At 46.6% G+C, this 26,734-nt stretch overlaps 1 protein-coding gene across 5 annotated transcripts; it reads left to right on the forward strand.

Annotated features, from left to right (window-relative positions):
• The first annotated feature begins 410 nt into the window (after window positions 1–410).
• On the forward strand, window positions 411–25,582 carry Gbs-70E (Glycogen binding subunit 70E). 5 transcript variants are annotated; one of them, XM_033485781.2, is made up of 5 exons: window positions 412–961; window positions 12,602–12,856; window positions 12,974–13,486; window positions 13,925–14,597; window positions 19,756–25,582. In XM_033485781.2, exons 2-4 carry the CDS (start codon window positions 12,608–12,610, stop codon window positions 14,102–14,104), a joined length of 942 nt encoding a protein of 313 aa, XP_033341672.2. In that variant the 5' UTR covers window positions 412–961; window positions 12,602–12,607; the 3' UTR covers window positions 14,105–14,597; window positions 19,756–25,582. The 5 variants fall into 5 exon arrangements, with proteins under 5 accessions (XP_033341675.2, XP_033341672.2, XP_076382674.1 ...); XM_076526559.1 differs by lacking the exon at window positions 412–961 and adding an exon at window positions 9,488–9,714; XM_033485782.2 differs by lacking the exon at window positions 412–961 and adding an exon at window positions 11,333–11,914.
• Window positions 25,583–26,734: the final 1,152 nt, after the last annotated feature.

The raw sequence follows: 26,734 nt of genomic DNA on the forward strand, positions 1-26,734 counted from the left end.
CATAATTATCGTATAATTTTTATCAAGATCACGATGCCTAATGACGTGTTCATTTTATTATCTAGCCCAAAGCATTATTCTGCGAAGTGACTGCCGAAAAAGCGCACACTTCCGCGCGGGACTGAACGGCTGCATTAGCGATTGCCCCTGTTTTATCCCGGGTGTACTTGGACTGATACGATAGTAAAAATTCAGGTAAAAGCCGGCGATTGATTGTCGATCGTTTCCTTTTCTCAATTCCTATTAACTTCTGGCCCACGAATCAAGTTTGTCGCCAGCACCGTCCAAGAATGCGTCCACGTGGGCCCCGGGGGCCGCTGATTCGTGGATCTCTCGGAATCACGTGAAACTCACGAGGCTGAGAATGCGCGTGCGTCGCATACATGCCGGCTTGTCTTCGACTTATGGTCGGATGACACTTGCGCCGGTCCTCTCAGACGCAGTCGGACGGACGAGGAGGTCAGATCGGGCGATTCGCGCCGGCGACCAGCCCAGGAGGTACATCGTGAAACCTTCTTGCGTCTAACAAACATATTCCACGTTTCTTACTGTACTAACCACGGTAACTAGTCCGTAAGTGTCGTAACCCAACCGACGTACAAAAGAGAATGAACCACGACTTATGAACCTCATCGATATCTACGTCGGTGATACATGTACTAGACTGTTTCTGCCACGTGAGGGAGAAAGGAGCCATCCATTCGTATCGTTTCGCACGCCGGTTTTCCGATCTCGTACGCGCTCGATTTCCCACGGGATTTTGTGCTCAACCGTTTCACGAAGATCGTTCTCTGGATCGTCGATGCGTGTCGCATCAAAAGTCGAAGATTCCTAATCACTGGTGATCTCAAAAGTTCGGGCAGCTACGTTCAGAAAACTTTTGGATGCTGTTGGAGGAACGGGGCTGCAACAAAACGGCATCCTACGTCGCATTCGAATCGTTCCTGAGATAAATAAACACGTGAGTAACGAGATTTTCATTCATCCGAACTCCTAACGTCAGAGAATTTGGAGAATCGTTCGAATTTTTGTTTTTGAATTCTGTTAATTCTGTCGGCGATCGTTCTGTTTTATTAATTTTATTATTGCTGAAACGTGCTCGCCATCTACAGGGAAAATTAAAGACGGTTTAAACTTGTTATGCACGATAGGCAACCGTCTTGCAAATAGCTCGAAAATTCACTAGCACCATCTACGAGCAACCCCCGATCGATCTGCATCGGAATCTCTCTGCACGCGACCCAGGAACGCAACCGTCGCGCATCCGCATCAATTTCTTATGTAACCGAGACGGGTTACACAATTAGTTGCAGCACTATGCAGCTATAACTCGCGATAAAGCTCATTTATAGTCCCGACGCTGGTATTATTATCGTCTGCGTGAAGCAGACCCCTTTGTTTACAAACAAACTGCGCGAGATAACGTTCACACGGAATGTCACGAATGCCATGTACATATGTTACTCCAGACAAAAAGTACACCCGGCTCGACAAAGTAACTATCCATCGGTAAAATCATTAAACAAAAAAAACCGTTTTACAACACTTCGTTGCATGAAGGATTAAGCTCGTTTAAAAAAATGCAGATCGAAAAGTTTCTATTACAGAAGTTCGAATACTGATTTACTGTTTACATACTACTATTCTTTACGATTCAAATTCTGCAGTCATGGTAATAACTTTCATTGAACATGTGCGCTAGGGTTGGTAGTGATTCTGTTGATTCTATTTTAAATATAGTTCGCCGGGAAATTTACTCGCGCGTAAAGCACGGCGCTCGCGAAACACGTCTGCGAGATAACGTAGTACGATCGTACAAATAAAAGTGCAAACGGTATGCAAAGATCGCGTACGAGGGGTGGGGGGAACGAAAATTCCAGAAAGGTTTTGCATGGTTATCTACGTTTCAGAGAAGCGCGGTTTTATCGTGGAATAAAGAAAGAACATCGACTCGCGTCGCCCGATTAGACGCTTATGAGCGGGAAGAGTGTTGTTAGTAGCGTTATTGTTTAATCTCGAATGCTTTTGAATGATGCGAGCGGGGGACCGATTAACGGGCTCCTGACCTCACAACACATCATCGGAAACAATAAATAAATACATACTAGAGGCCTCTCGTGACCTGAGCTTTCAACGGGTGCTACTCCCCGGGTGCTAGTTATTTTTAAACGGCGGACCGTAATAAAACTGATTCCTTCTAACGTTCTGACACCCGGCATTCAACCGCGATTCAGTGGTTGATTAGCGTGGCAGTTCATCTTTATAGTAGTTTGAGCGTATTGCCAACTTACAGTGTCGCCGTCTTGGCGCGCCTTGATCTTCTTCTGCAGCCTCTAAATATATTGCCATAAATTATTCTACTCTCCAGAAATAGCAATAAATTCTTCGAGCATTGCATACAGATCGCGGATCATAGATATTCGTGCATCCCGGTTGAGCGGCGGGGGTGGCGATGAGGGGGGAAAAAAGTACAGGTGTAGGGCATGACCATTTTAACGCGACACGTCGCGGATCCAATTTTTCTAACTTTTTTTTATCCGCGAAACATTCGAACAGAACGTAACATGCAAAGTAACGCTGGTAATGTCTCCAATGAATCGTGTCCGAGGCCTGTTCGTAGCAGATTTCTTCTCATAACCGGCTTGACTGCTCTCTTAAAATACATTTTGCTCGTTTTTAAGTGCGCGTGCCCGCTTGTTCTCCAGCCTCCGCACAAGTACGCGTTTTCCGGTCACTCGTCTTTTGCGGACGCCTACTCGACCTGGTCCGTCGGCGACACACTCGATGAATTGTTTGCACGTACGATTCCCACGCATGCATTCGACAACGTGTGCATTTCCGGAGAAAGCGCCGCGAAAAGCCTCGCGATTTTCGCACCGAGTTAACTGAAATGATACACGGATTAATCTAACGGGCTATATTATAGAGGAGTACGATTCGGAGTAATTATTCTAATTGGAGATTTCTGTGCAGAAGATTCCTGTGCATCGATTGCGAGAAAGTGAAGTTAGATCGCAAGGGCGCGACGCACGGATTTGCCCGATTAGGATTGGCATTTGCTACGTTCCGGAAATGCATGCCCACCGCAACAAACAAGTGCAGGAGAGGCGATTTGTCGCGGTGAACGTGCCGACGATAGTTTGTTGCCCCTCGAGTGACTTACATAACATCGGTTCGTTTGAAAAAGCGCGTAGACTGTTTAGTTTCGGCAGCCACGCTCTGACACGTGACTCACTAATGGCCATTATGTCATGGCGTTTGAATACGGCGATCCCCGCAGCCTGGAAATTACACAAGCGCGTCAACGTGACAATGCCGTTCCCAATGGGATAGATCAGTGCCGCCCTCCGGTATCTAATTTAGGCTTAACCCATGGCGCCTCGTCCTTTTTGGGCCAGCCGCTCCTTTTTCAAAGGTTTCGTACTCGATTCTTTTTAAAAACCTCCGCAATAAGAATGTTCTTCTTCGGTTTAAAGCCCTCTTATATTGGATCTTCTTATATGGGAAATCATTTGCATAACAAAACTACCAATAGAAAAATCTTCTCGATCGATATTCATTACGAAACGTTAAAATTATACGCCGCGATGCATATTCACGCACACGTCACGCAGTGCGATTTATCTAACATTGAATATCTGTGTATCTCACAGCTTATTGTTCCACATACAAATCAGCGAAAGTCAAGAGGCTATCGTTGCCCATGCCAAGCATCCAATGTATCCTGAAATTATATTCTAAACACGCAATTTATCTTTATCGACCGTGTAAATATAGTACAACAGAGTTTCGTATGCGAGATTAGCCGGTCTTATCACCGTCGATCGTGTTTTCTCTATTATCGATCATCTTGATCGTCGGAAATAAAAAAAGAAAAAAAACGTGAAACACTCGCCGCACATTCCGAGAATCGCGAGCAATTTATCACGGTCAAATATTCTGTTTTTTTTATCTCCTCCGTGGATCGAACGGATCACGATCGTCCGTAATTTCTAATCCTTATCGAAAGTCGCGGGAAATGTTGTCAGGTTCGAAAACTCCGCCGGTGGGGAAAAGAAAAGTGGCGGTACCAAGATTCATTGTCCCTGGACGAGCCACGAGATGTTCAGACGCGTTCTGTGCGCTGGAATAGTTTTATCGTCGGGACGGGTTTCCCTTTATCGGGTGCACAAAAGCATCTCGCACGATCTACGCGACGTGTTGCGTCTTCTTTATGGTTTCGGCGATTAAACTTTGTCCGGTAAGATTCCGCAGCTCGAGGGTGTACTGCTGTCGGCAAGGATATGTCGGTTATCGGGCTGCTTCGAACCAGAAACGCGACGCGATAACAGCAGAGGATCCGACCTCAGTGGCGCCTTTGATCGCTGAAAAATACCGGTCTGAGAACTGTTACGGCTGCTCGCCTCGCGCGTTGTCTTCTAACGGCAATAGTTGCCAATCGTGGATTATCCGATAAAATTTTTCAGAACGTTCCTTCGCGCTGGTTGGACACGCGTCCGGCTCGTGCTCCCGCACTATATTCCCCGCACGACACGCACATGACAGGGAGAGAAAGTTTACGACCGTCTACGTTTTAGCGGTTTAGCGGGTTTTTTGAGATAGTCAAAGGATTCGTACACGCGCGTGTATTTTTAGCCGGCGCACGGCGGCGTGGCCTCGATACGTTCTTTTTTACTCTGGTGTCAACAGGCATGCGTTTGTTTTTCTTTCACAAGAGTGTTACCCTTCGGGTTACGCTGGAGGCTATTTCCTTTTGTTTCATTGGCACGATATCTAGTTCGATTATCTCGTTTATTGCCGCTTCCCGATTGGTGACCACAGGGACGTGCAACGATTACCGTGTTTTTTTTTAATGTTGCAAACAGAAAAGAAAAGAAATTCGCCGAAGGACGAAGGATTAACACAATAGTCGTCAAGGCTGCCGTCGGCAACAGGGTTGTCACGTGATAGAAGTCGGCTCGCTGTAAAAAGAAAGTATTTAAATTTCGTCAACCGGTATATCTAGCAGCAGCAGCACCGCCTATATTTTTTGCGTTTTAGGTAAACGGAAACCGGTTCTAGGGTTTTTGTCAATAGCGGAATCTTTTCTACCGTTCAAATGTTGACTTTCCTTCCCTCCGGCACGTCGATTCTTTCGAAGAAAGAGAAGACTCCTCGGTGGTTTACCAATCGTTCTAACCTCATCCGAGACGCTGATATTGACGAAAAAACCGTATCAATGCGAAGTTGGCAAAATATTTTGATAACGACCTGATTACGTGCGTTAATAACATATTCAGCACCAGTCGTTCCTAAGTATTTTCATCAATTCTAAAAAAAAACAGCCGTAAATCTGTTATCGTAGGTCAGGCATGCTCAAAGGTTCCGAACGAGATATTCGGTTTATTAAAAGGTCTCCGGGCATATGTGTGTATATATGTATATTCATATTATAAATGAAAACAGTATACTCTCTCTCTCTCTCTCTGCCCCCAAACCCCCACCTCCCCCACCCTAATCTGGTGTATCTGTCTCATTACGTGAACTTTTTACGTATCGCCAACCGTTATCGATTGATTACATAATGGGTCAGTTTACATAATTCGTATCGATATTATAAAAACCGGGAGTATGCAAGTTCCATCGCCACCAAGCAATTTAATGCGCGTCTACACATTTGTTATTACCGGAATGTTACAGCGCTAGGCGAAAAGATTTGCACGCGCGACAGTTTTTCGCTTCAGATTAATGAGCATCATTATGCAGAAATTAGTTAAGCACATTTTCCTCCCACTGTGCATCTGGCGGCGCGCGAACACGTCCGCAATAATGCCGCAATAATGTGATAAACTTAAACGCTTAATTAGCGGTTGCCGCGAGAAGTGCATCGAAAATCTGGAGGAATTAAGGCGATGATGTTATTCATCCGTGAGCATTACCGACCGCAGGCACGATAAACACAATCCTGCTTGTATATTTTTCGGACCAATTCTCGTTTTCGTTGCAATATCTACGAGCTGCTCGTGCAGCACCGTTGCATACTTTATTATATGTAGCATATGCTGCACATTTTTATGCAATCCTTGCGTATTAGTTATTGTTCGCCGCGGCGTCTACGAACATTTTTATTAAAATTCATATTTTCGATATTTTTCGAAAATTTCTCGTTTTTTGCAATGTGGGCGGAGTTCGCTATCGTTATCTCTGTTATTTTATACATTCGCCCATAAAAGAGCGTATTTCGTTCCGGTGATTGAAAAATAATGATAATAATATTTTCGGTAGAATATCGCGCGCACCAATATCGAAGTCACGTGTTGCGTCCCGTTATAGCCTCTATCGAAATTCGTGTGTGTGTGTGTGTTTTTTTACATTTTCTATGGAGTCCAGATTCTTCTCTGTTCGGCCGATTCCATTAATTAACTGTTAATTAATTAGTCGACGGGATGATTTATCTGTTGGACGGTTATCTGTTCCGAATGTTTCCGGCTAGTCAATTTTACGAAATTTCTGTCATCTATGATAAGTCAAGGACTCCGTATACAACTTCGCGGCTCATTATCTCTCGGATTAGTCGTAGTCTAATTCCGCACGTGACTTGTAATAACCCGCTCGACCCCTCGTTATCGGGGGACGCGATTCACAGTAATTAACAATAGAAGAGAATTTCATTATAATTGAAACGCACGGACTGAAATATGCCAGTTTTTTTTTTCGCCGCGACGTTCATTAGATAAGAACCGTTCAATATAAATTCTCTGTAATCGCGGCACGGATTAAAAATAATATTTTATCATTGATACCCGTTCGCTTGGAACGTAACCCGTTCTCCTCTGCGTTCGTTTCCATTTGTTTCAATGAGACAGGGCCTGTTGCACAGAACATCGTCCGTTCGGACCAACGGGGCAATTCTAACAGAGGAACGCTCGGTTGGGTGGTCCCCCACGCGTCTGTAAAAACAGTAATCGGATAATACATTCGTAGGAAAATGTCGGTTCGTGGACCTTTCGAATTTCTATGATCAAACACGGCGCTAGACAAACACGGGGAAAAAGGTAAACGTGGATCAAGTTTCCCGTAGATCCACCAGACAGTTATTTTAAGCAGTTCGTTTAGCAGCTAGACGCCACAAGCTAGCATCGATTTGTACGGGGCACATGCTCGCCGTCCCGTCGGTAGATAATAATAATAATAATAATTAGAATAATTAGAATAACAATGATATCATCTTTATTGTACATAGCTCAAAAAAATATTCACAAAATTTAAAACGTGTGCGCCACAAAATACATCGTGGTTAAAGTATACAGCGCGTACAAAACAAATGGAAAATCGTGATACAGGTAACAGGACGTGGTAACGCGAAACGCTATGTACGCGCGTTATTGTGTTTATGCTCGAATGTGGTTCAACGATTGAGTGTGCTGTCGTTAACCCAATCTAGATCTCGCAGCTGTGAACGTTTCGAGACCACGTCGGTTACGTCTGAATCGCTTGACGCACACAACCGGGGTCGATACACTCGGGTTTTCTATCGCAGATACAAAACAGTTTTCCGCCCGAAAAATTGCACGCCGGGCGGCCCGCCTTTGATTTTCCACTCGGAAGACGGTCCATTTGTGTCCCGTGGAAGGCAGACGATTGGACCTGTTCCAAGGGCGTAACGTGTCGCGGTGTATGTAGCGCTTAGAAGAGATGCGCCGCGCTAATTTTAACCAGGAGTACAGTCGAAATAGCATGACGGCTGCGCAATTTTCTCGCCGGAGTCACGAAACGTGAACATGCTTCTCCCATGACTCGTTTAGCGGAGGGTCGCGACCATTTGTAATCTACTTTTGATATCGACTTGTCGCGCCAAATTGCTGAGTTTGTCAAACGAACGGAAAGCTTCGCATGTGACACGCGCAGCAATTCAATTTTGCCCGCCAAAAGAATAGCGTGCAAGGCCGTCACGCGCGCGCGCGCGCGGCGATACTATTTTCTCCCGCCGAAAGAAGATCGCGCAACGGTGCACCATAGTGTTCCGCTGGCATTTTTCGGCGATTCTTCTAAGACTCTATGATTCTCGATTAACATGTAGAGAGCATTGGTACACGAACCGCACACTCGCTCCTCATACTTTTACGGCGCGAGCGGCGATACTATTTTCTCCCGCCGAAAGAAGATCGCGCAACGGTGCACCATAGTATTCCGCTGGCATTTTTCGACGATTCTTCTAAGACTCTATGATTCTCGATTAACATGTAGAGAGCATTGGTACACGAACCGCACACTCGCTCCTCATACTTTTACGGCGCGAGCGGCGATACTATTTTCTCCCGCCGAAAGAAGATCGCGCAACGGTGCACCATAGTATTCCGCTGGCATTTTTCGACGATTCTTCTAAGACTCTATGATTCTCGATTAACATGTAGAGAGCATTGGTACACGAACCGCACACTCGCTCCTCCATGCTTTTATGGCGCGAGCGGCGATACTATTTTCTCCCGCCGAAAGAAGATCGCGCAACGGTGCACCATAGTGTTCTGCTGGCATTTTTCGGCAATTCTTCTAAGACTCTATGATTCTCGATTAACATGTAGAGAGCATTGGTACACGAACCGCACACTCGCTGCTCATACTTTTACGGCGCGAGCGGCGATACTATTTTCTCCCGCCGAAAGAAGATCGCGCAACGGTTCACCCCATAGTATTCCACTGATATTTTCGGCAATTCTTCTAAGACTCTATTATTCTCGATTAACATGTAGAAAGCATTGGTACACGAACCGCACACTCGCTGCTCATACTTTTACGGCGCGAGCGGCTTGGATTATATAAAGTGCTCCACGGGTCGATAGATATCGGGATTTATCGATAGTTAAACAAAGCTAGACGGGCATATGTAGGAAAATGACGGAAACGACAGTGTTCCGTCTGGATTGAGAGACGGTACAGCACGTTATCTTCCGTCCCATTCACCGTGATTCACGATTAGTTCGAACACGTATTCGTCACGGGGTAATCCGACCGCGGGTTACGAAACATCAAGATATGCATTACCGCGAACGTGATTGGTAATTATCTGAACCGTGCGGTTATTCTTTATCGTTTCTGTCTCCGCAGTTACGGACGATCTTTTCGTCACCGATTCCGCTTTCTTTCCCGTACTTTTCCTCTCCGCGCGACACTCCGTGAATAGCTCTAATGTTATTTTATGAGCCGTTACATCATACGACGCGTTTCTCACGCAACGCTTCTTTTTTTTTCGAGCCGCATGCACACGTGATTGCCTCTTATATCGCGCGTTACATTCTTATTTTACCGGTGTCTATTCTTAGAACGATTCGAGAAGATTTTCGGATCCTTCGATTCGAAAAATTTGTCGGAATAAAGGCGACGCGAATAAGATATATCTTATTGGTTATGTTTTCCACCGTTTGTAACACGGGGAGGTTGTACAACATCGTGCGCATTCCACGGCGCAGCGTGTCGCCCGTCTAGTGTATTTTTCTATGGACCCCCGTGTGCGTTCGTACGAACCGGCAGGGTCCGGTTGTAAATCCGTAGGTGTCCATCCTTCGGTTTGTTCGTTTTGTAAACTGGAACACGCATCGAGGACACGATGAGACGCGATATATCAGCGGATATGGATTTCTGCGACTTATTGCTATCGGTGCGTGCGTTCGAGGAACACGCGAGACAAGTGTCACGTAGCATTACGGAAGCTGATGACACCGTCCACGGGTATAGACGGTTAGTTTCCACTCGGATCGAATAAAAGTGTAGTTAACGGCCGGCGAGCATCGTTATTGTAACCTTTAACCTACAATTTTCTCCGTAACGTAACGCCGTTTTAAGCTGGCACCGTGTAAAGGTCAATTTCGATTCCGTTACATCGCGATACCGATTCACGTGATCTTGGGTACACGCTGGTGCAGTTACAGATGCAACCGCCATCTTTTTTTTGGTTTAATTGGTCGGCTATCAGTTAAAAACAATTATTGCGCAAGACTCGCGCGCAGAAGTTTGACACCGAATCACGGAAAATTCGTTCGCGCGGTTGTTTTTGTTGTTATTGCTGGTCAGGGTTCAGAAGTTAACGGGACAAAATTGTCGCGCGCAGATAAGTCGCCGGCGTGCGTACGCAAAAATCGCGACGATACCGCGCCGCTGTCGATGCAGTTCTGCCCAGGGGATCACAAGTCGAAATATGCGGAAAATTACGATAATCGTTTTCTCCTCCGGTCGTGTTTCTCTTTTTCGATCGTCTCAGCAGATCGAACGCGGCCCGACCTTGGCGCGTCTCGTTCACGTAATGATAAACAATGCATAAGCGTTTCATACGCGACCTCTACCCTGTCGCTTCGCATCGGCCGCGCATCGCAGATGATTCTTTTCGTCGTGCTACCGTTTCTTTTTTTTTTTTTGTTTCTTCTCCTTGACCGTCATCTCTCGACGTTGTACTCGTTGGCCGTGCATTGGCTATTCGCGACACTCGGGGTATAGCCTCGAGGCACGATACTCGTAAATCACTTCTTTTCACGGGGCTCATTAAAAGTCGTTCACTTTTTATTCAGGCGGCCGCGGTCGCCACGATAAATAACTCATCAATTGTTCCCGTTGAGACACGTTAAGCGCCGGAAGAAGCTGACTCTGCTTGTTTCTCCATTTGCATCGCGTAATAGTGTACACACTCTCTTACAGCATTCTGCTGCGTAGCCGATTTACAATAAAATTACAAATCACCAGATTATTTACTCCTGACGCGACAAGATCCAACGAGATAGAACAAAAAGCGACTGAAAAATCGTTGAACAGGGTCGACGACGGGTCATCGCGAGCAGAAAATATGGCGACTGTTCCAATTACGATTTTTACGAGCACTCGGACTTTCGTGCAAAAATATCTAGAGTAGCGGTGGTTCTCATACGTTATTAACACTAAATTGAAACGCGATCACCCTACAAAAAAACGTCGAGACTGAATTTATTTAGATTTCCCGCTATTTTTATTATAACCTGTGATCGAACGAAGAAATTGATTCGATCGCTTCTCGTGGAGGTTTGCCGATTAACAGTCGTAATAGCAAGGATCAGGAAAATTTCCCAAAGGCCGTTGGCGTTGGGGAAAAGCCATTCGTCCTCGACCGTCGGTAAACTGTAATCTTGCAACTAGCAAAAACAATTCTGTTTACAAAAATGCAGCGGCGCCAACAGTATCTATTTCGCTTTTGCGATAACCCTATCATTTTTTCGCTGTTTCACATGTTGATGTTCTGTCTGATCAGTCGAGAGAGAAAGAGAAAGAGAGAGAGGAAGGGAGGGAGAAGAAGGGAGAGTTGGAATAGAAATGACCGGTCATAAATTCGAGTCGCATGAAACCCGAAACACATCGAATTCACGATACCGGTCGATCCGTGCGTGTGCACCTAAGTATACCGCGCTCACCGGATAGTGCATGCTTAGGTGTGTTTGCACGGTTCCGGTCTGGTACATGCCGGGTCTAGTTTTGCGAGCGAGTCTCGCGGGACGGGAGAAGAGACTATCTAGCCATAGTTAAGAGTCAGTAATTCTACTCCGGGCGTAACATGACTACAGCAGGGACCTATTCCGACACGTAGAAGACCGCCACCGTGATAGAACAGCGTGTCCGCGTTCTCCGTTGTACGCTATCCGTCGAACAGTTAACACCTTCAGCGGCGAGTTAATTTTCCTGAACTTCGCAGACTTCCCGGCGCCGTTAATCGGTAGTTTCGGTCCGGTCGTTCGCCGTCGGTCACCGGTGTGACCGACGCGGCAGAAAGCGAGCTTCGGGGACCGTGTTCGGCTACTAGACCCGGAGTGATTTTTTGGAGAACAATTGCCAGCGAGAACTGGGCACGATTCCGGCGATCGGTTTTCCCATCGAACCGAGCAACGGCGCGCACGATGTCGTTGCACTGTCGGCTAGACAGGTATATCTAGTTCTATTTACTCTGAAAAATACGCCCGCGCTATCTACCCTAGCAAGCAAGTCGGTCAACAGACTGAGTCAGCTCATTCTGCAACCGGCAGATAAAATTTCATTGAAACCTATAAATGGACTTAGGGCTCCCTTTACAAGTTCCACCTATCCGCCGCGCGTCGCTCTTCTCTCTCTCTCTCTCTCGATCCGCGAATATTTGCGGCTCGTTTTGTCACGCGATTTTCGATTAGTCAGGCGCTCACGTGATCGGCCCCGTTCCCACGTTTCCGTTGACGAAATTTTTGGCAACCGACCGACAACGTAAGTTATTCATAGAGTTATTCAGTGTTCCGCCGTTGAACCGCGTTCGGCCGGCGCCAATTCCAGCTTCGTCGGGTCTCGAGTCCGATTCGAACGTCTGCCCGAGGATGCGACGATCGGATCCAAAAATATCCGCACGATCCTCAAGGATAACAGTCTAACGACGACGTGCGATAGCGGAAGATTATCGCTATTTTCGGTCGCAGGTGGTATTTTCGGTGTATTACGCTTCGGCCGAGAGGAGCTAAGCGTTCCGAGCTAACGGGGTGCTCCGCGATTGTTCTGAAGCGGCTCGAAAGTTCCGGAGCTTAGCGAGACCCGTGAATCGCACGGTAGAAACAATGGATTAATGAGACGATTATCTTGCGTTTTCCAGGTCTAAATGTGTTCCATAGCGATGCCCGCCGAGCTGCTTCTGGGGCATAGTCCGCCAGTGTACAGCTCGCTGCTGTACAGTCCCTTAGTGGTAACGGCACCGACGATTACCAGTAGGTCGGTGCCGCCCAGGATAAGACCCTGCCTGTCGACCGGTTCTCTAGCGATAAACAACCTTCGCAGCAGCAACGATGGCAACAACAAGCAGAAGAAGAGGGTGGTGTTCGCCGACGACCGCGGTCGTCCGCTTACCCAGGTACACACGGCTCCTCTCGCACCTGCATTGTCACCATTTCAGTAGTCATCCATTCTTGGCCCCGCGATCCTTGACTTTATCAGAGCCGAATCACTGACGATCCACGGTCTTGTTCAGGTCCGCGTGATGTCGGAGCCCAGCAACGTGCCGCCATTATGGAGCACGGCGTACCTGGCCGGCCTAACCGGCAGGCTTCTTCACTCGAAGATAGACAGCGAGGAGCCGCCGGAGGTAACGTCGCCCTGGCAAGTAACGTTCCCGCAACCGGCCAGCGACTACCTGGCATTCCGGCGGAAACTCGACCAAGGGAACGTGAGCTTGGAGAACGTGATCGTCAGAGAGTCTGAACAATGTCTGGTGGGCACGGTGAAGGTGCGGAACATCGCCTACGACAAGGAGGTCGTGGTCAGGGCGAGCAACGACTCCTGGAAGACGCACGAGGACGTCTACTGCACGTACGTCGAGCAGCCCGGCTCCCCTGCACTGATCCTCTACGACACGTTCCGGTTTCGACTGACCCTGCCGCTCAAGTCGAACGTGGTCGAGTTCTGCGTGCGGTACCGCACCGACTGCAAAGAGTTCTGGGACAACAACGAGGGGAAGAACTTCATCGTCCGCAAGAAACTGGAGGTGTGTAACGCCGCCGAGGAGCTGATCCCCATGGAGTATCTCAGACCTTTTGGAAAGGTGCTCAGAGGCCTGCAGTTGTCCAGACGGCTAGCTTCACCCGGCGTCTGAGAGGACTTCGATGAAGTTAGCTGGACGGTTACCTATTCCAAAAGCGTTGCTTGCTTGTTTCCGCTTGCGCGCTCACGCTAACCCACAGTTTCCCAACTCGGCGAGGGTTCTCGCGGTATACCGGAGAAGGCGTTTCAGGGATAAAGGGCAAAAAGAAGTTGGGAAACTATGTGTTAGCGGCATCAGCTCTCGTCCAGCTTGTGCGCGTCCTCGTTATCCCACAGCAGTCCGAGCATGGCCCGTGTAAAGTTCAAATAACGAGAATTGGCGCCGTATTGGCCCGTGGTGTAGCGGCCGTTGTTCAGTGGCCGTTCGTTGTTTCGGTTGCAGCCCCGAGCCCCGCCGAAACGGTACGACATCTTGACGACGAAGTGCGACGGTATCCCGAGCAGCGGGATGGCGCGGGAGAACAGCATACCGCGGATCACGGACGCGACCAGGGTGAACGTTCGCACCTGGAGCGAGTTCGCGTCCTGGCAACACCTGGCGAACGACGCCCCGTACTGGTGAACCGGCGACGATCCCCGTGAAACGATGTACGAAACCGTACAAATTCTTCCAATTTGCTTGGTTAATTGTCGAGGCGTAGATCACGCGGGACGAGGCGTCGCGGCGTCTTCTTGCGGCACACGAGGGACGCGGTGGCCGTATGAAGCGTGTGTCGTCGGGAACTCGCGCCAGGAACAGAGGCCCGGAGAGGAGAGCATCGACGAGAGAAGGGAAGAAGCGACACGGACCACCGGATGAGCTGAAATCGGAGGGACAATGCTGCGGACCCACACTAACATGTACACACACGCGCACGCACACACACATACACAAGCAGCACACACCGGATCATGAACGAGTCGTAGAAAGAAGTTGTAGCATCGTTCGCACAGAAGACACGAGGAGACATAGAAGGGACGCTCTTACGCGCGGAGATCATGGAAAAGAGACACGTTCGGAGGTGGAAGGCACGGCGCGGGATCGGAGAGGAGGCACTGGTCGCGTTACTTCTATGGTAAGTTGATCTTGCCCGACATACCGCAGACACACTACGATCTTACGTACAATTTTACGTTGCATCGACGAGGTAATCGGTTCTCGGTAACGAAACTTCACGCATTCTGCGTATCGCGATACACCGATTTCCTTCGGCTTGCTATTTCGTGACGGGAACGCTTTATCGCCGCGGTGCCGGGCACAATTTTCCTCCGCCGATGCCTCTACAAATACCTGCACCAATACCCGCGCCAAGGCCTGCACCAATACCCGCGCCATTACCTGCACCTATTCCGTACCTTCCTGTCGCGCTGCTTTCTAGGATGGTAACCGACGGCGTCGCGGCGACCAGTTAATTCGTCGTGCATGTTCGGCTTCACTTAACTTGTTTGCTCTGCGGGATCGGACAGGCTGCCTCTCGGTTCGTAGAAAGCTTTTGATGGCCGGACAATTTTCTGATGGGATTAGCCGGCTCGTACATAGAGCAACGCTATCCACGACGGTCTTTCACGTGGCCAAATAGGGACACGCTAGTTATTCCAGATATGTAGTCCGTACAACATTGATGTATGTGCACTTTCATCGTGATTGATCGATCGGCTAGGCGTTTATCAATAATCAGAATTGACTGTTGCCGGTACGAACGTTCGTTTCCGTCTATCGCTCGTCGATTCCATGGGTGTCCCCATGGGGGACCTCCATGGGCGTGGACGAAACGAGGCGTAAATGCCGCGGTACGTCCTTCACCTCGTTTTCGTTCGCGAAGGGTTGAGACTATTCGGCCGTACACTCGGCTATAGAATTTCAGCAAGACGCCGATTGCGAAACGCAGAAATTGGCCGTAAACGAAATTTAGATGCGAGATGCGATCCTTTTTACGTCGGCGGCGTCCTCGCCGCTTGTGGAACGAAGGACGAGAGACCCCAGAGGCCAAGTGTGACGAGAGAGAGCAACGGAGGTCGCAGGAGCCTCGAGGTTGCTAAATCGCGAGGCCTCGCGATTCCGGTCGCGTCGCGGTTTTGCTCTCGGCCGCTTTCAACGGCTAGAAAGCCAAAAATCGCGACGAAATTACAGGAGGAGCCGGGGCCGCGCGGCACTCTCGGATCGGTACCTTTTCTTGTTGCGAGCCTGCGTGCGCGCCCGGCCTGTACTTTCTCTCTATAAATAACAATCTGCCGTGGCACGACGATAACAGCCGCGACCGACGAGTCGCCTGACTCTAATCGCCTTAACTAAAGGTTGTTACCACGCGTGACAAGATAAACTCATTCCTTCCCCTTTCGCCTGCGCTCCGTTCGTCGCGCGATCGTTCCTTGACCCGTTAACCAGGACCAGTTTCGCGATCGTCAATTGAATTCACCTATATCTACCCGTAGGTCTTCGCGTTCTATTACTCTATCGGCCGGTTACGGTCGCGACCGCGTTAATTACGCGGCACTTAGACCATCGGATAAGTGGCATCGTTGTCATCGTTTGTTTTCGATGCCGTCCGGCCGGACGTTTCGCCGAATTAGCTCGAGGCAGACACTCGGATCGAGAGATTAATTTCGTTGTAGCGGGTTCCAGATATCGAGCATCGCGAGGGATGCTCGCCGAACGCTCGACTCTTTGATCTGAAGCCGATTCTTGCGGCGCTTTGGGATTTCGGTTCGACCAGGAAATGCTCGAGCAACTATGTGAGGCTACCTTCACGTTGTAAATTTGTACCGACGAGACGCCAGTCCCCGACGCGACGGGTGCGAACGAACTTCTTTCAGGTCACGTGTATCCGATCGGAGACGCATTACCGTCGGGGAACTTTCCACTGTTCGCCAGCAATTTGACAAATTTATTGCCCCGACCACCGGCCCGGCCAACCAGCAATTTTCTGCTATCCGATTTCCGGAAGCTCGCCGCAGACCCTTTCACAGACTCTTTCCGTACGCGGAACACCGAAGAGCTGCTATATTGCTCCATTCGGATAACAAACACTTGTTTGCTCGTATCTATAACGACTTTTATTAGAATAAATGGCCGGTAAATTCCTCGTATTTTTGCAGTTTCAACGATCGCGAATTGAAAAATTTGTTGCGCGCCATTTCGACGCGTTCCGCGAACCTGGTGTTAATTGAAGATCGCGTACCGGAAATGGTACGCGGGTCAGCACACGGCCGCACGGCCGTTCTCACAGGGACAGGGGCAATGATTTCCGAGCGGTTCGCGGGCCTTGATAGATCGCGAACGATTTCATGGTCAAAAGAATGAACGGGCACCCATCCTTGGCCGACTGCCAGATAGCTGACGAACGCGAACGCTTTCCCGGCACGTGTATTTGCACAAAGTAGACCGGGCATTGAAAATACCACGCCGATTCATACGTAACCACGTGCGCCGCGGGGACCGGGAGAGCAGACTTTGTCTAAACAAAACACACCGGATCCCCGATCCCACTTGGCCGCGCGACCGCGAAAAGTCAAATAAAAGAAGAGCTTGCGAAACGACCCTGTCCGCACGCATTAACCCACTTCGCGATATTGTTAAATCGGCTTACGCGGTGGCGCCAGTGCTTGCACCTGTTCAAAAGCTGCAACAGGTGACGCGGAGGATTGCGTTGTGTCACCGTCGACTTTGATTAACTTCCACAGAGAGAGATCCCCACCGCCTTGTGATCTCCTTTTATTGTTCATTCGTTTTCCTCGCGTTCTATCTCGTATCTTTAACAACGTATTTTTAACTTCCAGATTTTTTATTTGCCCCCTCCTTCGTCTCGCTTATTTCTCGTTACGTTGGATCATCGTTCTCGCGATTACCGCTCTCTTTTATTTCCCCTTTAATTTCTTCTTTCATCTTTCTCATTTCCATCCATATCTCATCCGGCGCGTCCTCATAATTCCACTCTCTTCATTTGGTTTACTTGTGCTTTCATACCCCGCGCCACTCCTCTTTCACCTTCGGCATCCTTATACGACTACTCCTTGTCCCTCTACTTCTGATTCAGGAATTTCTTTAGTTCCCTGTCCGTTTTCGATGGCATTCCTCTCATCCTTGTTCCTGTCTCTTTCGTTCCTACTATTAGGGTGTCCCATAAGTTCTTTCCGCGCCGCGCTATTAAATGAATCCAACTGGCTGTGTTTATATAAACACGCAGCTTACCTCTTGGCTGTTTAGGGTATCGGTTTCAGTCATCCCAGAGCTCTTTTAGAGTACGTTTCGTTGGTGACAAAGTTCCTTATAAAAATTTGTCTACGCCGTTCAATATGGATAGCTAAAAGAAGCATTTGCGGCATGTTATGCTTCATTGCTTTAAAAAAAGTGATAGAGCGAAGAACACTGCAAACGAGATTTTTATCGTTTACGGTGATGGTTCTACGACTATTAGTACAGTCCGCGATTGGTTTAAGAGATTTAGAGCTGGCAATTATGATTTGAAAGATAAAAACCGCAGCGGCCGTCCAACAACGATGGATGCGGACCTTATCAAAGATATGCTCGCTGAAAATCCGCGATATAGTGTGCGCGAGATAGCGGATGCCACTAACATACCCAGGACAACGGTACATAAGCATTTAATCAAGATGGGATATGTGAATCGATTCGAAGTTCCACACCGTCAAATTTTCATCACGACAACGCAAAACCGCATGTTGCGTTGGTCGTAAGACAAAAATTATTGCAGTTTGATTGAGACGTTCTACCTCATCCTCTGTACTCCCCAGACATTACTGATTATTACTTGTTCTTCTCGTAAAAAAATTCTCTCCGTGAGAAACGTTTTAAATTCGTAAGCGAAATAAAAACGCACCTTGATCAATAGTTTGCAAATAAGCCTCAACAATCTTGGAAAGACGGCATAATGAGGCTTCCTGAAAGATGGGAGAAGGTAATAGAGCAGAACGGGGTTCATATATATAACTCGATAAATCAACTTTAAACAACAAATATCGTGTAATCATTTCGCATCAGAAAAAAAGGAAAGAACTTACGGGACACCCTAATACTTCTATTTCACGGATCCGAGACACCTTCGACTTTATATTCCGATTTATCAGCACGCATCTCTAATGATGCCGCCTAGATACGGCGTTCATTTTGATCCGTCCGATTAAAAGGCTTTTCAGCCGCGTCTCAGTTTAAATTTATGGTCACACGCGGATCGGGTTTAATTGGAGGATCGATGCGTCTTCGAGAAAAAGCGATCGGAATTCGCAGAAAGATTCATCGATCCTGGCTCGGCGGTTGCCGGCCCGCGATGCATATAGGGTACGGCGATCGGTGTACAGTTTGTACCTACCGGTCGAGGCGTGGTTGTGAAAAGTGGCGTTGCAGGATCGTATATATCGCATCTCGCCGCGTTGCAGTCGTGACATACCACGCCTCGGGAACATTGTAAAAACTTTCAAGGCGTCTAGACGCGTAGGCTGACCGAGTAATCTCGGCACCCTGGGAGCCTGTAACCCATTCTCAACCGATCCCCCCGCTGCCGCGCGTGCACGCGAAAGTTGCCGCGAAAAATTCGATTTCGAAATTTCATTCATCCCGGTCATTCAGCTCGTCGCCGCGGAATTTTAATTGGTCGTCTTCTAATCGGATTACGACAAATTGAGCTTATCGCCACGCTCATCTATTATTACATCGGGACGAGCCGCGATAACGAGAATTATTCGTCGCGATAAAATGGCACGGGTTCGCGTACCGAAATGGATCGTCTAATTGCGTCATTGATAATGCCGCGTCGAATTTCGCCTCCTCCGTAGAATAATAACACGCCGGGCAAAACTGAATGGCACGATTCGCGGAGAGCCGTTCCAGATTCTGGAAACACGTGCGTCTCTATTGACATAATGGCCGAAAGCATAAAATTAGTTGCCGGGGCAGTGCCGTGAATAAGGGTCAAGGAGAGACGTTTCTGAGTGAGGTCAAACGGCGGCCATTAAACGCCGCGACGATTCGCGTCCTTCGCGCTGTTCGTAAGGTTACAGAAAAAAAAGAAAGAAAGAGAAAAGAACAATAAATTGCCGTATTCACGTGAGCCACAACGCGGACGTTGCCATGAATAATCTCCACCGCGGTCAACAACACAGATGCAAAAAGAATTTAAACGTCTTTCTTTCTTTTGTTTCGAACTTCGCTCACGACAATGACCAACATTTATTTGCTCTCCAATTCTGCTCACTGATTCAATTCCCTTTCGTTTTCAGACAGCAACGCACGGAAAACCCGAATCCACGCAAATTAGCCGAGCGGCGTATCGACGCGCAGAGCGCATCATCGATCATCGGAGATGGTTCCCATCGAAGCTTCCTCTTTTCTGCTGACACGAAGACCGTCGTGCGACTTCTTTTCGAACGTCGCCTTCTTCCTCCTACTCTTCATCTTTCCTGGATCTTCGCTGCCAAAACCGAGGACGTCCCGTCAAGATAAGTTCTCCGGCATCGAGCTGACCAGATCTCGCTGATCCGTTCTTCTTTCTCTGAAGAAACTCACCGTCCTTGCCGCCTTTCTTTCTCTAATTCAACTCACTCTCTGTCAATCTATCTGCTTTTTTTTCCTCGTCGTACGAACTTGTGCACGGATGTGGCTTGTGTTCTATTATTCTGTCTTTTTTTTTCTTTTTTTTTTAATGGGTTTCACTTGGGTAGGGTGGGTAAAGGATTGTCATTCGCTAGCACGTAATGCAGGTGAAAGGACCGCAGAATGATCGGCACACGCGGAAGCTTCATTCACACGAGAATGCAATGTCGTTGGCGCTAGATTTGCCCTTTTTTATACTAGTATGGCGGGCGCACACGAGATTATAGAAACGAATGAGCCAAATAGCTCGCCATAGAACGATGGGGGAGAGTTGTGCCAATGGTATCGAGCGAAGCTTCCGCGATCAACAATCGTTTTGCGACGATAACACGATGGAAATCAACCTGATGACATCGCAACGCGGAGGCGAGCGGTTTCGAGCGGAATCGGTCGCGATCGCTCGTTGTCCTGGGGGTCAACGATCAATGAGAGAACGGCGGGTGTATATTTTTTTACTTGATTGAACGCCGCCGTCCTTCGCGACGGTGCGCAACAATGTTTCTCGCGAACCACGTCGCACTGCTGGACTGTCCGAGCTGTGGGATGCTTTGTTCCTTCTGCTCTTAAGTGGACTTTGCATTTTATACTTCGGTAAATCTACTTAGATATATTAGGGGCATAGTGAGACAGTAGAGCGCAATTGAAAAGAGAGTTGCGAGAGGAGGTACCAGAGAATTAGCTAGGGAATCAACTTGAGCAATTACGTCGCTACACATTTGAAGATGGTTATTTCAGACTTGCACAGTCCACTAGTTTAAGAGTTGAACGACTCAACCGCAGGACAGTGCCGGTAGAAGTGCATAAAAAATTCTAGAAAGGATTCGTTCGGTGTTGAGTAAGCGACGTTGAATATACGGGATGCCTGAAAAGCTGTCTGTCCACTTTCCGACACCACTCTTGAGCCAACCTGTACGCTTATTCGGAACGAATCTGTTTCACCGTGTGTGTATAAGAATGTATGTATATAAATGCGTGCGTTTGTTTGAAGGCGAAGGTGTGCGAGGTGCGTGCACGCAGTAACAAGACGCCTGACGACGACAACGAAATTCGATCCACTCTCTTTTGCTTTCTTCGCTATTGTTTCCGAGAAGAACCGCAACAAGCGAGCTACCGCTGTTATTATCGCATGACGGAATGCATGCTCGGCGCTGTATGTACGACATTGTACGACTGGATCGTACAAGAACGCCGGACCGCGGCTGCAAACGAACTTCTAATCGCGGCGAATGTTTCCAACGCGCTCAACTTCTTCGTGATCTATCGATCCATCATTCTTCGTTTATCAGCTCGAGATCGCCTCTTGACTTGTATATCCTTTTCACTGTCTCGAGAGTGTATTACACGGTAGCAATGGGAAGAGAACTTTCCTCGAATTTAGCCGAGATGTGAGTTTATCAAACTACAGTCAGATGCCAAGATTAACAAGTACTCTAGCGCCGGAGTCGAAATTACTTTGATAACAATTCATAACGGCGTAGTTCGAGCTCGAACTACATATTAAGAAAGCGTCCAAGAGGTTATCTTAAGCTGGAGAAGTAGAAATGAATTAGTCTTTTAGTTCTGAGTGAGAATTAATGTGAAAGTATATATATAGTTGGAAATATTTGGTGGGATTGAACATTTGTAATATTTGAGTCTCTTAGGCATGTAACACGCGCGTCTCCTGTGACTTTAGTCGCGTGGAACAAATGACACAGATACTCAGAGAACGAGATTTTCTTTACAGGGACGTTGCCCGGACCTGGAACATAGATCTGGAACGTAGATCACTAGGGAATGGCGTCGAGGTGAAAAATGTCGGACGCATTAGAGCCTCCCCCACAGAGCCAGGAGCAACGACTGACGACGATCCCTAGACACGATCCAGCTTAAGAAAACGGTTTCATTCGCTTTCGAAGATCACTGACCTTGTTGGAATTCGAGCCTGGACCCTCGACTGTTAGCCAAACAGGACTCCGACGGTTGTCGACAGTCATTTACAAACACAGAGAATTATCCTCGCCCCAACTCGGCCTCATTCATGAATTCAAACCATCAATAGCGGTTTGTATTGTCCGCTTCTTAACCGGGTCTAGGGCCTTCCTAGGATCTCTGTCCCGTTAACGTCTCAGAAATTTATCTTATTAAATCTCCTGATTCACCCCAGCCGAGTGTGCTATTTTCTCGTCGTTGTATTCCAAAGTCGTATGACTCTCCAGGAGCCGTCTCCTGGACGTATTCTTGTACTCGTACTTAAGCCTCGTGATCCAGAGAAACACATTTATATCTTGCAAGCGGTATTCCGATATCGAGCTAGAAGCAACGGTTCCTTGAGAATTAGGCGACAATCGTAGCAAACGTATTGTGTTGAAGAACAGACAGCTTTCGACTCTCCTATGATATTGTTGTGCAGTGCTCCCTCCGGTTCAGAACTCCCCGACCATTTAGTACTTAATATACACGACTCGATACTCATGTTTATACATACGTATATCGTTGTCTCACTCTCTTTCTCTCTTTTGTAAACAGATCTCTAGCAAACTAGCTGCCAGTGTATATCGAGTATGGTAAAAATGGTCTTCTTCAATTCTCAACACTGTTCTTTATTTTGTTTTTATGCCAATGACGCTCTCGACTTGTACTAATTATCTTCATCGCTGATCCGCAGCGATTATTTCTCTCTCTCTCTCTCTCTCTCTCTCTCTTTCTTTCTCTCTCTGCTCCTTGAATGTCTGAGGTGTCGACTTTTCTCGACGATGCATCTTGCACTCGATCCATTCCAGACGCGTTTTAGCACGCGTAATCGATTTCCAAATCAGTTAGATCCACGGAAGACTGTCTGGAACGATTGAATACTATGGAAACAGAACGAACGAAACGATTTCGATCCTCGACGGGTATTTACACTGATTAGACTGTGGATCTGGTGCATTTGCGGTAGTTGTAAAAATTCAATTTTGTCATAATAAGATCGAAACGAAAATAAGACTTATATGTTCTAAATAGCTTAAAGAAATTAAAAAATGCGTAAAGGTCCTCGGTCTAATGGTCGCATATCCGATCGTCCAATGATCCTTGAATCATCGGGCGAACGCCAGACAATTAAAACACGATCCTCCTGATAATCGCGTAGGAAACAATAGTATATTTCTCTGTGTGTGTGTGTGTGCATATGGGGTTTTGTTAAATGAACGGAGTGATATCTAGTTGAGGAAGAATATTTATCGAACGTAAGATTGAATTCGAGGACACCCAATATAGAACGAACGCGATATAATATATATATATATAAATGTACATATGTTAAAGCAGTAACAGACAAAGCGAAAAACGAGTTCGATGAATCAGTTCGTTGCTGGTTCGGAGCTATTCACCGGCAAGCTGCCACCTTTTCCTACAAACGTATTAGTAAATGGTCGAGAACATAGTATTCTGCTGACATTAAAGAATGTGTACGTTATCCAGAATCATTGGAACACCCGTTGGATAAGAAAAGGTGGCAAAACCGAAGTTTTCGACTGATATTAAGCCGCGTTACCACTCGAGCGACGTTGCCAAAGTGCCTCTCAATAAATCGAGTTGCCGAGAATCCTGTAAAGTGTAAAGAAAAATCGTCTTCGACCAGAATGTACATAGAAAAGAGTGATTTATTTGTCTAATCTAGAAGTGCCGATTTTATCCGTGTAATTTATATATTCTGGTTTATTCAGAGGCATCGTAGTCATTTTTGAAAGAGTCGCCTCGCCAGCCTTTTTGCTCGGCGGGCAGTTGAATGTGTTCGTGCTCGGATAAGTTATTTATTTGCGGTCGATTGTGTCTAGTATGGTGCGTTTTAATTAATTGCGTTTGTATGAATCTGCGAGACGTCACTCGAATGTTCCTTGTATACTAATAATAATGGGAGGAGCTCCGCGAATGCTGGGCAGAGCCAATATAAAACCGTCTCAAGTGGGAACGTGGCTTAATTACCTGTTTCTATTAATCGCGCGGTTGATTCCCGATTTATTCGACTCAGCTCCTGTAAACGAAACGACGCTGACTGTACAATCGGTGGAAGCGATGCAATGCGACCTATTAATCATCGATCGGTCGTTTACCCTCCGATCGAGCGCGCTTCACAGTTCCTAGATCTCTTCCACTGGTCGTCGCGAGCTAATCAAAACGAGAATTAGGTGCGTCAGCGAGTGGAAGAAGCCCGGGTGTCCGTAATTTAGTTAAAAAGCACGAATTAGCTTTCCTATCGTCTCGATCAGTGTACTAACAAAACAGAGACACGCGCATTGCAACGACACAGCGAGACAGTGAATCTTGTGGATCCAAAATTATTTGGGTTTTGGTCAGCGAACGGTGTCATAACATGTTTAAAGGAGTGTCAATGATGCCAGTTTGTATTCGAAGCGGCCTAATTCTGAATCAGCTTCATTTTTGTACCATTTGTTAAAAGTACATTGAAATACTCAAGACGCAGGGGTTCTGGACAGTACCCTAATTGACACGGGCCCAGACATTAGCGTTTAATGGTTCCGCTGGGTTCACCGCGATTCGCTGTATCGTTTACCCTTGGTTATACAATTTTTCTTCTTGAGAGCCGCAAGACTGATAACTTAACGCAGGTACACGGACTGTATATAGTATCATTATAAGTTGTGGGATTGAGTTTCGTTAAAACTAGCGTTCGTTTGGTCATAGCTGCGGTCGCACGACTGTTTCGACGAGCCCGTCGATTTAGAGAACGTTTATGTATTGTTTAATTAATTATGTATATGTTTACGTGTAGATAAACGTAAAGAAGCGACGGCCGTTGTGAAAATACTCGCGCGACCGCAGTCTGTAATAGGAACAGAATATGGGACACCGTGTCTTCCTCGCCTAGTAATTAATCGTTTTCGCTGGGTGATCGGTTTTACACGAAACTCTTCTCCTCCGCGGCAACTCCAGCGTTGAGTTTACTCGTGAAAAATATGTTTTTAGGCTTTGCAAGACCGTATCCCCCGCCCGTCTCCTTGTTTTATTTTATTTTATTTTATTTCTTAATCTCCTTGAACTCGTCAGAATTGATTCCCCCGTGAACAATGTTTTATAATTATTACAATATATTTTATCGGTAGTATTCTTAGGTAGAGAATGCTCTTTCTATTCCTAGCGCTCGATGTCCGACATTAGCCTAAGTGCCGCGTGTTTATATTGTTACTGTATATCATATTTTCTATCGATATCCATCGATTATCAATTGCTGTTATATTATAATTTTATTTCTCTTTCTCTTCTTCTCTCACTGTCCTATTCTCATAATTAATAATCGATACGACTGCGGGTATTCATTCTTGTACAAAAGCGGAACGCGTCTACATTTTTATCGGTTTAACGTAAGATGCTCATATACGTATACATACTCGGGTAATTAATTTGTAAATATACAAACATGTTATGAACAGACTAATTAGCAATAAAATATTTTTAGGTGGGATGTGTTAATCACGCTGTGTATCATTTATTCATCCTTTGATCCGTTCGGTCAATCTAGCTACGGACTGCGGACACTTCGGCTGCCATAATTGTCTTCTTCAAAGTCAAATCTTTTAGGGATGGTTACGACAATTACGGCTTAAGTTCCTGATCCGTGCTCTTTAAATAGACAGAAGTCAAGCAAATTAAAGGAGAATAGAAATAATTAAAAACGAATTGATAAATTAAATGTTCGAGAACGTGATCATTGAACACGGGTATCAAGCTAAAATTAAATGTAGAGATTTGCGGCCGTATCTTTTCAAAGGTCAAAGGCGAACACTATCAATTTCATGAAGACGCTATTTTAACCAATGCGAATGCAATAACATTGACACCATTACAAATTGCAGGTTGCATTCGTCGCAAGAATAATTAATCGACGAAATTTCATAATAATAAATCGAAATTCGTCTGAAAAATGTGTCCTCCGACAGTAAAGCCATCTCCGCGGCTGGTTACGCCGATGCCGATAGAGTTGCATATTCCAGGTGCTGAATTCTTAAGTCATCTGATCGATGGCTATGAGTCAACCCGTCCAGTTGTACCATAATTTTGGTTTTCTATATAAAGGGTCGACTTTCGAACATCGGTATCAAGCTAAAATTAAATGTCCGGATTTGCAGTATTTGCAGTATTACACATTTGTCCAGTATCTTTTCACATGTCAAAGGCGAACGCTATCAATTTCATAAATGAGCTGTTCCAACCAGTGCGAATCCAGTAACATTGACACCGTTACAAATTATAGGTTACATTTGTCATAAGAATAATTAATCAACGAAATTGAAAATAAATCGAAAATAAACTGAAAAATGTATGTCCCCTGATAGTAAGACCACCCGCGTGTCAGGTTACGTCGATGCTGAGAGGGTTGCATTTCCGGGGCGCTGAACTTTAAACAAGACTAATGGAAAATATGTACGTACGATCGTGATATGAATCATCTAATTATTCGTATAAGGAAATCGTTTATATACCGTATCAGCGATTATTTAACTGAACGTTGCAAATTAGTTTTCCTTATTTATTCAAAGCAGACCTAGTTTATTCAGCAGTAAATCAATTAATTAAACAATGTGTAAATGATTAGAGACGGTTTATTTCCTCGATCTACTTCGA

This window comes from Megalopta genalis, chromosome 15 (genome assembly GCF_051020955.1).
Source record: "Megalopta genalis isolate 19385.01 chromosome 15, iyMegGena1_principal, whole genome shotgun sequence".
NCBI lineage: Eukaryota > Metazoa > Arthropoda > Insecta > Hymenoptera > Halictidae > Megalopta > Megalopta genalis.

What these genes read in the sequence shown, in the direction of transcription:
- Gbs-70E (XM_033485781.2), top strand. Translation starts at nt 12,608, where the DNA reads ATGTGTTCCATAGCGATGCCCGCCGAGCTGCTTCTGGGGCATAGTCCG. An exon ending in GCGGTCGTCCGCTTACCCAG is followed by an intron (nt 12,857 to 12,973) that starts GTACACACGGCT and finishes GGTCTTGTTCAG; the next exon opens with GTCCGCGTGATGTCGGAGCC. An exon ending in TCGTCCGCAAGAAACTGGAG is followed by an intron (nt 13,487 to 13,924) that starts GTGTGTAACGCC and finishes TTTCGGTTGCAG; the next exon opens with CCCCGAGCCCCGCCGAAACG.